The sequence below is a fragment of the Antechinus flavipes genome, chromosome 6 (assembly GCF_016432865.1).
Source record: "Antechinus flavipes isolate AdamAnt ecotype Samford, QLD, Australia chromosome 6, AdamAnt_v2, whole genome shotgun sequence".
NCBI classification, from domain to species: domain Eukaryota; kingdom Metazoa; phylum Chordata; class Mammalia; order Dasyuromorphia; family Dasyuridae; genus Antechinus; species Antechinus flavipes.
The window spans coordinates 178,497,231-178,510,561 of NC_067403.1; the positions used below are offsets into that span (position 1 = coordinate 178,497,231).

The 13,331-nt window shown below is 34.9% G+C and overlaps 1 protein-coding gene across 1 annotated transcript in view; it reads left to right on the top strand.

Moving 5' to 3' along the window:
* Positions 1–13,331, top strand: part of QRFPR (pyroglutamylated RFamide peptide receptor) — a 78,604-nt gene that overhangs the window by 43,217 nt on the left and 22,056 nt on the right. The window contains exon 2 of the mRNA XM_051965548.1: positions 11,463–11,621. Within this exon, the coding sequence (XP_051821508.1) occupies positions 11,463–11,621 (159 nt within the window). The remainder of the gene's footprint in view (positions 1–11,462; positions 11,622–13,331) is intronic.

The following is a 13,331-nucleotide window of genomic DNA, read 5'->3' on the forward strand; positions in this document are numbered from 1 at the left end:
CTAATAATTGCTTTTATTTTTTCTTCCCTAATTGTGATTTCATCTTTTTTCATTTTTAAAATGGCAATTTGGTTTTCTTCTTTATTTAAAAGAATCAAATTAGCTAATAATTCATCTGTTTTATTGTTTTTAAATTTAGTTTTATTTACTAATTCAATGTTTTTTAAAACATTACACTTTATTAAATTCATTCTCAGAATTTCTATTTTGGTACTTAACCAGAACTTTATAATTTGTTTTTCTATTTTTTAGTTGCATACTCAATTTGTTGATCTGCTTGTTTTTTTAATTGATGAAAGAGTATAGAGATAAACATTTTCCCTTAATTACTACTTTGGCTGAATCCCACAGATTTTGTTATATTACCTTATTGTTGTCATTATCCTTAATGAAATTTTGGTTTGTTTCTATAATTTGTTATTTGGCCCCCCAATTCTTTAGAATTAAGCTTAGTGTCCAATTAATTGTAAATCTTCGCTTCAAAGGTCTTTTACTGAGTGCAATTTTTATTACATTATAATTAGTAAAATATACTTAAGATTTCTACTTTTCTGCATTTATTTATGAGGTTTTTATGCCCTGATACATGATCAGTTTTTGTGAATGTGCCAATTTCATCACGAATGCTTAGAAGTTTTCTATTTCATTACAAAGCCATTTTTCCACTATAACATTATACTCAATTTTTCTGGATAGAATATTCTTGGATTTATAAAGCATGTTCAAAGCTCTCATTTCCATTATACTGGTGATTTCTAAATCTTATTTTATTCTGATTGTGACTTTTTGATACTTAGATTATTTCTTTCTGGCTAATTGAATTATTTCTCTCTTAACCTGGGAGATTTTTCTTTCTTTCTTTCTTTCTTTTTTTGCTGAGGCAGTTGGGGTTAAGTGACTTGTCCAGGGTCGCACAGCTAGGAAGTATTAACTGTCTGAGGTAGGATTTGAACTCAGGTTCTCCTGACTTCAGGGCTGGTGCTCTATCTACTGTGCCACCTAACTGCCCCCAACCTGGGAGATCTTAATTTTAGATATATTATCTCTGGGAGTTTTCATTTTGGCAGCTCTTTCAGGAGATGACTGGTGAACTTTTAAAATTTCTACTTTGACTCTAGTTCTAACATTTGAATAATTTTATTTTATGACTTAAAAACATGATATTTAAGCATTTAGGAATTTCAGATAATTCAGTAATTCTTCAATTATCTGTCCTTCATTTATTTTTCAGGTCAATTGTTTTTCCTTTGAGATATTTAACTTTTCTCCTATTTTTCTACCTTTTGATTTTATTATTTCCTGTTGTACGATAGACTTATTAACTTCCATTTAACCACTATTCAGTTTCAAGGATTTTTTTTTCAATTAGTCTTTGTACCTCTTTTCCCAAGTTGTTTTCATATCTTCCATGCCCAAACTCTTTTGATATTTTTTGCCCTTCTCTTGCCTCTTTTCCTATTTTTACTATTGTTCTCATTTTATTTTTAAAATTATTTTTAGCTCCTTATTTAACTCTTTAAGCAAGTCTTGTTGGACTTGTGTTGTAATTTGTGCTTTTTTTGATTCATTCTTTTGTATTTGTGTCTTTAACTTCCCTGTCACAATTAGATCTATATTGAGTTCTTCCAGCCTACTATTTGACTTTGGAGTTTTTTGTTAGTTCTGGGCTCTATACACTTTTGGAGAGTCATGTCACACTTTAGTTTCCATTGTCATGTCATTCTGATCCTTTCGCCACTCTGACTACAAGATTTCAGTTCCTCCAAAGTTGTATGATCTTTGTAGATCTATTTTTGCAAGTTTCTGACATTCATTTGGGTCTGTCACTTTGTTCAGTGTACAGAGTTTCAGCAGATTGTTATTTGATTGCCATTATTGATCCTCTGGCTGATTCTACAATGCACAGCTACTGTGCTGCCAGTTCCATTTTAGTATGAACCATTGTTCTCTTTTCTCTGGGATTAGAGCTACACAACTACAATTTGGTTTCAGAACTTGATCTGCACAGATAGGACTCAAACTCATGATCACTCTTGGCCATATATCTGTGACATGGCACTGGGTGGAGGGCAACAAAGTTTCTAGATGGCACACATTCCTGTACATAGGGCTTGCTCAGTAATTCCTTGGAATCTTTATGGTGTCTTGTCTCAGCCTTTTATTAGTCTCTGGATACTGCAATGCTCTCCACTGCTACTTAAGCCACCACATGGGTTCTTTGCCACCCCTTATCTCAATGTACACAGATCTCTCTATCTTACTTAGCCTCCTTGATATGGATAAATGATATATAATACAATTGAGAAACTTCTTATTTCGCAGTCTTGATGACTAGACTAGAAGTTACACTATGACTTTTCCTTGGCTTTGCCAATTCGTATTTGGTGTAGTTCATCCTTTAGATATTTGTTGAGGAGGTTTGAAGGAGTGAGCTGGACTCTAATAATTCCTCGCCTTCCACAAGTCTGGCTCCCTTTTGTATGAGATATCTCAACATGCATATCCAATCAACATGTTTGAAATATGGCTTATTATGTTCTTTTACTCTGCTCTTTCTTCAAACTTCCTTATTCGCTACCCCTTCCTTCATTTGAAAACCACACTTTATTTATGAAGGTTATTAGAAATAACTATTTTTTTTAAAGTAAAAATGAAAAAACCCAAACAAAATGTGAGAGTTCTCCTCTCACATTTTCCTTCCTTGTAGGGTTGTATATCTAAGACAAAAAAAAGTCAGGCTTGGCTACTACAAAAGTATTTCTACACAAATGAAAAATAAGGATTTTATTTGCAAATCAGTTTGCAAAGCTCAATGCACTCTGAACACACGTTGTTTTCCTAAGATCAAGATGGCTTATACAGACTCAATTGTGACAAGCTTTTTTTTTTTTTGTACCTCTTAAATGTAGCATGTAAGACAGTAAACTAAATGAAAAAGGTAAGATTCTGAGAGGATGCTATAGGGGAGAGCTCACTGAGAGGAAAAGCCCAGAAGTTTCTGCCTGAGCAAGAGTGTCTATCACTAGCTGATGGGTTGCCCTCAACACAAAATGCTCAATTGCCCAGTTACCTGGGGATGAAGGGTCATCAGTTTACTAATGGCATCATTTCAGGGATGTTCTATGTTCATTCTACTGGCACAGCTACTTCTGTCCTTAAAAGAGAACACAGGTAGTGGGTAACACTCCCCTTCCCCTTCAGAATATTTTTATATGGGAATCCTTGTCTATCCAAGCAGAGCCAGAAGTGGTTTTTGGAGAGTCCCCAGTTTACTATTATTTAAAAGTCATTTGAGAAAAGGAAAGCAGAGATGACAGCTGTAGCAACAACTAGCATCTACTGAAATGATCCTTCCTTCCAGATCTTGAGATCTGTCATAAAATAAATAATCCTGCAATGCAAAAAGAATCATGTATTTAATATTGGATCATATAGCTAAGTTCAACTACATGTTTCCTCACACTAACCTTCCTCCAAAGTATTGTGTTTTTCTTCCTTCAATTGACTTTCTTTTTCTTCAACTGACAATTCACATTCAAGAAGAAAGAAAAGAAATCTACACAGAGATCAAATTCTTACAGTGACATTTGGATGACAGAGGAGCCAAGATTACAAGGTAGCATGCCAGGCTTACAGAAGCATTTCCAAATTGCATGCCCTCATCACAATGCAGGGTCTGATTGTTTGATTCCTCCTCACAATGCTAGGGGAGAGAACACCTGGTAACATGCTAAAGTCCTCACTTCAGGCAGCTCCAAGCTCTACCAAGTACTAACTACATCATTGGTGGTCCCACTTTTGGTTTTGCCATCTAAAAAAGCGTTTTTTAAAAAAGTACATCAGAATTTTTTTAAAAATGAAGGCCCAATAGGTATGAAGTCATTTCAATTTTTACATAGTTATATGAACAATGTTCACCTCTCTTTGATTAGAACAATTTTCCACCATTATTAGTTAAGAAATCTTTAATATAGTCTTTTTCCTTAACTCCAAAACTTCAAGCCCAGGGGGGAGCCAAAATTATTAGTTAAGCAAATACTTTTATGTAATATGTTTTCTTTTTCCTTTAAGCAATTTTAAAGTTTTAGAAAATGCTTTTCTATTTCTTATGTTTGTGATTCAGAGTAGGATAACATTATCTGATAGATTAATTGTCAGTCAATCACTATAACATGCTCTTGCTGCATTGGAGGCAGAGGAGAAGGAATTATCTTCCACACACCTCAGTTTTCTTACCAGAAGATTATAGGTTTGTCTTATTGAGAGATTCATTAAGTTATGTGGGTGGTTTTACCATCAGCAAAGGACTTTATTTATTAAAAGGACATTTATGCTTGACATTCAACTTTGGATGACAATTTGATGATGAGATTTATAACCTTGAATTTACTCTGATATTTGGATATGTTCCCAGGACTTCTGTGCCACATTCTGGAACACTACCACCACCTCTGGGTTCTGCATTGCTGAAGCACTTCTGGGTCACTAAGAATATCATTCGGCCTAAGTATTCCTGTCATCTTAGCCATGGCCCCTCTCATTCCAGGTATGCCTCCAAAAATCCCAGGCTTACCTATAGGAAAGTCTGGAAAAGAGACAAACTGGACTCCTGAAGTTTTCTGGGCTTCTATCTGCTTGTGGGCTTGTTCATGTTCCTCTGGGAACACCCTTTCTTCACCCTTTCTAACATTGATGTCTCATTCCACACACTTTTCCCCCTATTTCCCCTGATGTTCTGCAGTGTTCTTGGCTGGACTTTTTCAGCATAGCATTGGTATAGTCATCATAGTCCAGTTTGCAAGTCATGGCAAAATCATGGGCTGATTCCTCCCAATGGCCAAGTCTGTGGGCTTTCCCTCACAATTTGTAGGGTTTGTTGGAGTTCGGATTTATTTAGATCGTTCTGTCAACAGTCTCGTATAGTAGCATTGAGCTTGTGCAGTTTTATAAAAGATACTGACTCAGCATAGAAAATGGACAAACAGAGAGTCAGTTTGGTGATTCCTGTAAGAAAATGAATGGCAGTTTTAAGATCACCACAATTGAGGAAGTCAATGGCCTCCATTTTCTTTTTGCTAGCCTGAGCCATCATCTCATCTATTGTCCTGACAATTTTACTTCCCATTTCCTGAGAGGAATCAGTATCTGCTTTAGTCATTCTTTCATTATCAATCTCTGTGTTACTTTCCTCACTCTTTAGTTTTTCTACTTTGGGGGATTCCTCTAATTTCTTACGTGCAGTCTTTCCCTCATTTTTTTCCCCCTTCTTATTTCCCTTTACGTGGAATATGTGGGATATTACTGACTCTCCACCTAGTCCGGGAGAAACCTTGGCTCGTCTGTGTGCAAAAAACCCGGGTTCTGCTGGCAGAGCCTGATGAAAGCCTGGAGCTGCCTGAGCTTGCGACTGTCCTTGTTGGGCAGAGTGGGGGTGACTGGGGTCAGAACAGCGGGTTCTCGAGTGCCGGCGGGCGGCTGCTCGCATTAGCACTCGCACGAGACGAAACCGGCTCTGGCGGAGATAGGGGAGGAAGAAAAGATGGGCAGGTAGACCTGCGACGTGAGAGAGAACTGGGTCCGGCACGGCACATCCAAACTTACCCTATTTTTGTTGAAGGCGCTATCACACATACAGTTACACAGATTTGCAATCTCAGTCATCATGGAGGGTTCTCTTTCTCTCACTTTATGTACCTAAGTTATTATCAGGTCTTGCCAGTTTTACTCTCTCCCCCCTGCCCTTTCCCCCAGCACTGCCACGACTTTCCTTCCTCACACACTCTTCTTTCTACTCACATAGCCAGGTTCCCATCATCTTTTGCCCAAACTTTAACAAATCTCCTTATTCCATTGGCTGCCCTGACACATTTTCCATACAGCTACTAATATAAACTCTATCAGACACAGCTATTACTAGGTCCATATTCTCACAAATTGTCAGTATCTCGGGTTTGCCTCTAGGATAAAATGCAGGGTTATTGTAAGGACTAAATGAGCTTAATGTAATAAACATCAGTTATTGCTATCATCAGTCCTCTCTTCAAAACACTTTGCATATGCATGGATGATATGTAGAGCTTCATTCATTAATGTTGTACCTTCAGTATGGCATAAGTTCTTTGAAATAAGGGAATATTTTATTTTTCTGTTTCAGTATTCCCAACGCCTTACACTTATCTATATTTAATAAATACATAATTGTTTGAATTTGTTAGACTAAATTTGATAGCTATCCCAAAGCAATGAAGTTACCTTGTCCTATAATGGGTTCCCCAGCATCAAGAATTGTTTATGCTTAAGCTTATTGACAATTTGTTACTGATGTAACAGAGGAGATTCTTGAATTAAGCAGAAGATTGGATTGTAGGCTTTCTAAGAGTCTTCCAAAAAATGGGTCTCTTCCATGTATGAGATTCTCTGCCCCTGTAATATATTTAAAATATGCATCCAATGAGAACACTTGAAAAGACATATGTAAAACAATTTATAATCTGAAAGTAATCGATAGGTTTAAGGGGGTGAGGTAGTTAATCTTTCACAAACCTAATACGGAAATGGGATCAAATAATGAGATGTAAATCTCACTGTAACAATTCAGCCTTACTAGGTGATCAACTTTTCCAAGGTATAAATGAGTCCCTTGAGTGAATCAGAAAGAAAGCAATGCCCTAGGGTGAAAAAAGGCAACCTCTCAGTTAACCTTTAAAAATTAATCCAGAAGAGGGACTTGATGGGTAAACTAATTCAGAGTGTACAGTGGAAAACACATGACTCTTTAAAAAAGGAACTGATAAAAAGTGAGAAGCACAGACAGGGAGGGAACTGCGACAAAAAAGGAGGCAGGATTTTGGGAGCAAGACTCCTTTTTTTACTTGGGTATGAAGACCATTAGGATTAGGATTAGGATTATTTTTATAATAATATGTTATTTATAATTCCGGTGATAAGCATTTATTAAGTGCTTATTAAGTGACAGACATTGTGCTAAGGGCTGGAAATACAGAGAAAAAGAAAAAAACATTCTTCTTGACCTTAAGATGTTTGTGTGTTATGGAGGAGACAACATGTTAAGAATTACGTCTATATATATGATATGTTTTATATTCAGTATAAATGGGAGATAAATTCAAGTAGAAGAAACAAGTGGTGGTGTTAGGATAAGGGGAGAGGACTAAGAAAGCTCTCTTATAGAAAGTGAAATTTGAGATGGGTCTTGAAGGAAGATGGGAGCAGGATAAGAAGGGAGAACATTTCAGGCATGTGAGACAGTCAATGAAAAGGCATAGATTTGGGATGGGGAATATTAAGTTTGAGAACCAGTAAGAAGGTTAATATTACTGGATCATAAAATATATTGAAGAGAATAAAGCAAAAGAAAATTGGAATGGCAGATAAATGCTATATGCTAAAATGTCTTCCCATCATCTATTTGGACTTGATAGTATTTTTTACTTTGTATGCATAGATTCCCTCATGCATATCTGAAACTTTCCCCATCTGTTAGCTTTTCTTTGTTTTAGACATTTTCTTTATAACCAGCATTAATGATTGATGTTTACTAGTCTAAGTATACTATCAAGAAATACAATTGGGAAGAGACTGAAGGAAAAACATCTCCAAGGAAGAACCAGAGATAGAGCTAACAAAGTCATTTTGCCAGAATTATTGTCTCTGGTTTGGGGCTCAAAGCTGACAAATCAGATAAAAGAATTACAATTTTTGTAGTATTTAAGAGAAAGAACATTTTTAATCAAGAGTGTTAGGGAGAGACAAAATGGAGTATTTGAATAATCTCCTCAACTCACAACTACACACTTTTATTACTAATATACTATTACAGTAATAATTTGTCATTACTATTCGAGATTGATTGGATTCAGGATAGAGTAAAGTAAAAGATACCAAGTAAAAGTATTGTTTTCTTCCAAAAATGAATGTATGGTCTCATAATGAATCCCAAGATAGAAACAGATTGAAATGACATTTTTAAGGAGGCATCCTTTTGAGTGATTGTTTCTAGACGTGAAGGAAGAGGAATAGAAGATGTTAAGATGATTTTTGGTTTGATTGTGTGTGTTTTTTTTTTTTTTTTTTTAGCATAGGGATTGTAGCCTGGTAGTATCATTAACCAAAATTTTAAGGCTAATGCTTTAATGATATAATCTCATCTGAAGAACTCTATGAAGACTTCAACATATATTCACCTCTCCTTTCTCTCTCCCTCCTATTATAGTTATCATCTATTTTATACAAATAGTTTCTGATAATTTGCTGTTTTGTCTTCTGTTTTTACTGAATAATAATCAATGGTTTATAAGCTTAACTAAATGGGAATAAATTGGATGAATCAAAATCTAAATGGAGTGATATGACAAACATGCATGAAACAAGTATTCTTTCTGATTTTATAGTAATGTAAACTAACACAGCATGCCATTGTGTGTAGTGTGCTAAGCTTTGTTAGAAAGGCAAGGTTCAAATCCCATCTTTGATACCACCTAGTAGTGTGACCCTTAGCAAGTCACTTAAATTTTATGTGCTTCAGGTAGGCCCCAAGGGGTTTATATGGATTGTGTTCATACATTTAGAATTACTGTCCTGCATAAGTTAAATATAATGCTTGTGGGTAAATATTTAACAACTAGCTTTCCAATGACCTACAATACAACTTCATTCTTCTCATATATATAAAAGATACTTCTCATTTCAAAGAGTAGAAAAGGAATTATTTTCATTAAAAAACTCATAAATTTGAGAAGCAACACATCTTCTAAAATAAAATGTTGAGGAGAGACATACGACTGTTCTCAGGTTTAAATAAAGAACTGTTCCTCAGATGAATGTACTGAGGTGACCTATTTAAAGGCAAACCAATTACTGAGGTAATTGCTGAAGGACATTGTGGTCCATCAACTAATTTGAATGTGATACAAGCAGATACCACTCCCTTCACGTCTTGTTTTTCAGGAGTTATTATGGTTTAAAATATGGCCAACTCACACTACAATTGTAAGAGTTTCAGAATTTTTAAGGCCATAATTGAGAAATAGTAAACAATATAATTAAGAACTATGAGAAAATTATTTAAGGATTTTTGGAGTCAGAATTGACAAAAAAGTGGAATTTTTCAGTTTCATATCATAAAAGATGGGCCATCTTTATTTATTTATTTTTTTAAAGAAATCATTGCTTTGAGATAATGAGAGAAAGTAGTGAATGAAGAAAGAAAGTTGAGTGCAAGGGCAGTTGGGAAGGAGGTACAGAAAGTGATGAAAAAAAGTGCTTGCAGAAGACAATATATTGCAAGCTAACTGGAGTCTAGTCAGGTTGGATATCTGATTGAAGACTGATAGTTCATTGGAAAAAAGCTGAATCCTGTCAGTATGTGAAGAACATAGTGATTTATGGATCCCTAGTCCTATGTATAGCCTAAGAGAGGGACAACCTCTTTTGTTTCTCTCTACTTCCTTCTCTGATATGAGAGGGAAAGACAGAAGAAAAAAACGATTTAGATGTGAAATAAAAAATAAAGTTTGCTGAGAGCTGATTGGACAAAGTAAAATCCTTTACTATTTGTAGATTTGAGCAGATTGGCAGTTATCTGGCTTAAGGGAACTGCTTGTTTCTAAAAGAGTGTTACACTTTGTCTATCCTTTGCCAGTTCTTGCTGTGTACTAAAAGAGTCTGTTACTTCTTCAGTAACTGGAGTGATGCAAAGATTGAAAAGAAGCATCTTTGCAACCAAGCATATAACATAGTAGGTATTTTGCCCAGAAGTAATACATGTTGCAAATTATCTATATTTATAAAAAATATATATTCATTTTAAACATCCATTTAAAAATTTTAAGTTCCAAATTCTCTCTCTCCTATCCTATCACCATCCCTTGAGAAGGCAAGCAATATGATATCAAATATACAGTTGAAGTTCTACAAATCATATTAGTTATGTTGCAAAAAATAAAAAGTGGGAAATATAAAGTTAAAAAAGTATGCTTTAATCCACTTTCAGAGTTCAATAGATGTTTTCCTGAAAATGGATAGCATTTTTTGTCATGAATATTTTGTAACAATCATTGTATTGACTAAAATAGCTAAGTTTTTCACAACTGATCATCATTACACTATTGCTATTATTATATGCACTTTTTTTCCTGGCTCTTTTCTTATTTTATTTTACATCAGTTCCTATAAGTCTTCCCAGTTTTTTTCTGAAACTCTCTTCATTATTTTAATTTTGATAATATTCTCACAATACTATTCCATCATAATCATATACTACAACTTGTTCAGCTACTCCCAAACTAATGGACATCCTCTCTATTTCTAATTCTCTGCCACCACAAAAGAGCTGTTATAAATATTTTTGTACAATTAGGTATTTTCTCGCTTTTTATTTACATTTTTGAAATATAGACCTAGAAGGGGCATTACTGGGTCAAGAAGTAAGCATATTTATAGCCTTTTGGACATAATTATAAATTTTTCTCCAAAATGGCTGGTACAATTCACAACTCCATCAACAATGCACTAATGTGTCTATTCTTCCATATCCCCTCCAGTATTCATAATTTTTTTTTGTGTCATGTTAGCCAATCTGATAGGTTTGAGGTCATAATGCAGAGTTGTTTTAATTTACATTTCTCTAATCAAGAGAGCATTTTTTCCAGGTGACTATTGATAGCTTTAATTTCTTCTTTGGAAAATTGCCTATTCACATTCTTTGATTATCAATTGAAGAATTACTCCTATTTGCAAACAGTTATCTAACGAGACATAGGACATCAAGACATACTACCCTAAGTTCTGAAGTGCCCCAAACACACTTATTCTCCTATTCAGAAGCATCCTTGAATGGTTTCTGTAAATTGTATGTCCATTCTTTGACAGAGAAAGTATGTATACAGATATCAAAAAAATGGTCCAGGTTTATGTGTGAAGTAACATTTTGATGGTATCTGCTCTTGCCTTTTATTGAATAAAATGTTATGATCATTCTTATGTTTGTTTTATTGTTAAGTAAATGTTTCACATAAATGGTGTTTGATTTTATGTAAACAAGAGACTCTCTGCTGGGGTCTTAGGTGTTACTTTGGTAAGTACTGGGAGTATATCTCTCCCATATCATCATTGTCTCATGACCTTGGGAGACATGTTGACATGAAGTCATAGACTTGGTCTATTGGTCCCATTGTGGGAAACAAATAATTCTAGACTTGCTAATACAAAGGCACAAGTTGATGAGTGAGCCAAATCAGAAAGAAAAGGATTTGTGAGTGCCATGTTTAATGTTATGTCTATGAGCTAGGCTACTTGTACAGGTGAGCCAGTGTCAAATCTGAATTATATTTTTATGATATAAACTAACAAAAACTTGTAAGTCTCAAATTAATTGATCATGCTTGTCACATATTGCTTAAATGAGATTTATTTTTAATGTCTTATTTTCCTCTTTTTCACAGGTGCCTTTGTTTGCAAGATGGTACCATTTGTGCAATCTACAGCTATTGTTTCTGAGATTCTGACTATGACTTGCATTGCTGTGGAGAGGCATCAGGGAATTGTGCACCCTTTGAAAATGAAACGGCAGTATACCAACAAAAGGGCCTTCACAATGCTGGGTGAGGTCACAAGAAAATTTGGCTATTTTTATGCTTATACTATATTCTATTCAGTCAGAATGCCCTGGACAATGATGTTTAATAACTGGCAGAGAATCCTTTCCTGGCACCACCCTAAGATGCCAAGTAAGGTCATATATTTCTCCTTAGCTTCCTTTTAGTTTCAAGGAAAGAACTTTATAAATCTTAATGCATCATATAAATGTGAGCTATTTTGTGCACCTATATTTCAGGATTAGCTAGTATAATAATTAATAATAATAATAATAATAATGATAATGATAATAACATTATCTTACTTGAGGCTCACAATGATCCTGGGAGGGAGGTACTGTTATTATAGATGAAGAAATTTAGTCTCATAGGGGATAAACAATTTCCCCGTGTACACATAGTTAAGAAATTTCAAGGATAGATTTCAAATTCAGATATTCCTAATTCCAAGTTCATAACTCTATACTTTACCGCATAACTTCTTCAATTTCCTTCTTTTTCCAATGATAGTATTAATATAGTCATAATGCTCCTCCACAAATCTCTCTCCTAAAACCTTATCGTAGTGGAAAGGTATTCATGGGTTCTCTAGAATTATATAGGCAAAAACAAGCTTTGGCAGGTCTTTCCAAGCTGGCTTCACTTCAGTCTACTAGCACTGACACAGCAATGTCTTTCACATCTGTCAGGCCGGATATGCCTTTTTTGATCCCCATAATCCATGAAGGCCTATGTGTTCAAGTTTTAGTATTTGCCTCCATGCAAACAGTGCCAAAAGAGAGCAGATCAAAATCCTGAAGTTTGGGCATCTGAATCCACACTGAAATAATGTACTAATCTTTACAGAGTACTTGATTCACAATAATTCTGTAATAATCAATTTTTTTTCAAGTGGTAAAACCTGATAAAGATTATTTGTGACTTCCTCTGGTCCCCCATAGTTACTAAATTCTGGAGATGTAATTAGAATAGAGATCTTCTGACTTATATACAGTGATCTTTCCTTGAGAAGAGCATTAAAGTTTAAATTAAACAACCTGGATTCAAATCTCAGCTTGGCTACTCATTGACTATATGACTTGGGCTCTCTGAAGCCCAGGATTCTCATCCGTAACATGAGGTGACTGGACCATATGATCTTTAACTTCAAAATCTGTTATATTGTGTGATCTATATCTGGTCTGAAGTTACATAGGTTATAAATATCAGAGTTTGAATTGGAATGCAAATATTCTGAATAAAATTCAGCATTTATTATATCTCACTGCTACTGGAATTGGCTATAGAAAGGCTATGTTAAAACCTGTTATCAAGAAAGCTTAAAAGGATTTATTTTGTTACATGCTATGTGATGGGAATGTAGTAATGGATATCTTCAGAGCCAAAAAGACCTGGGTTCAGCTTCACCATCTGGCACATGCTGGCTCTGTAACCCAGAGAAACTCACTAAACTTAGTATTCTAAGTAGCTCATCAAAAACTCTACATGATGATTGCCTAAAGTAAAAGGAGTTTCCTCACCTAGGAAGTCCCCATAAAATTACAAGACTAGTTTCTGCCTTTGTTAGACTAGTATGATTGAGTTCATTTGATTAAGGAATTAGGGTTGTGAGTTGGTTAAGCCAAAGGAAAAGATATAGACTGGAACAAATTCTAAAGACATGTATGGGGAATGGGAAAAGGACTTTTGGAAAATGTTGGAAAGAAAATACAACCT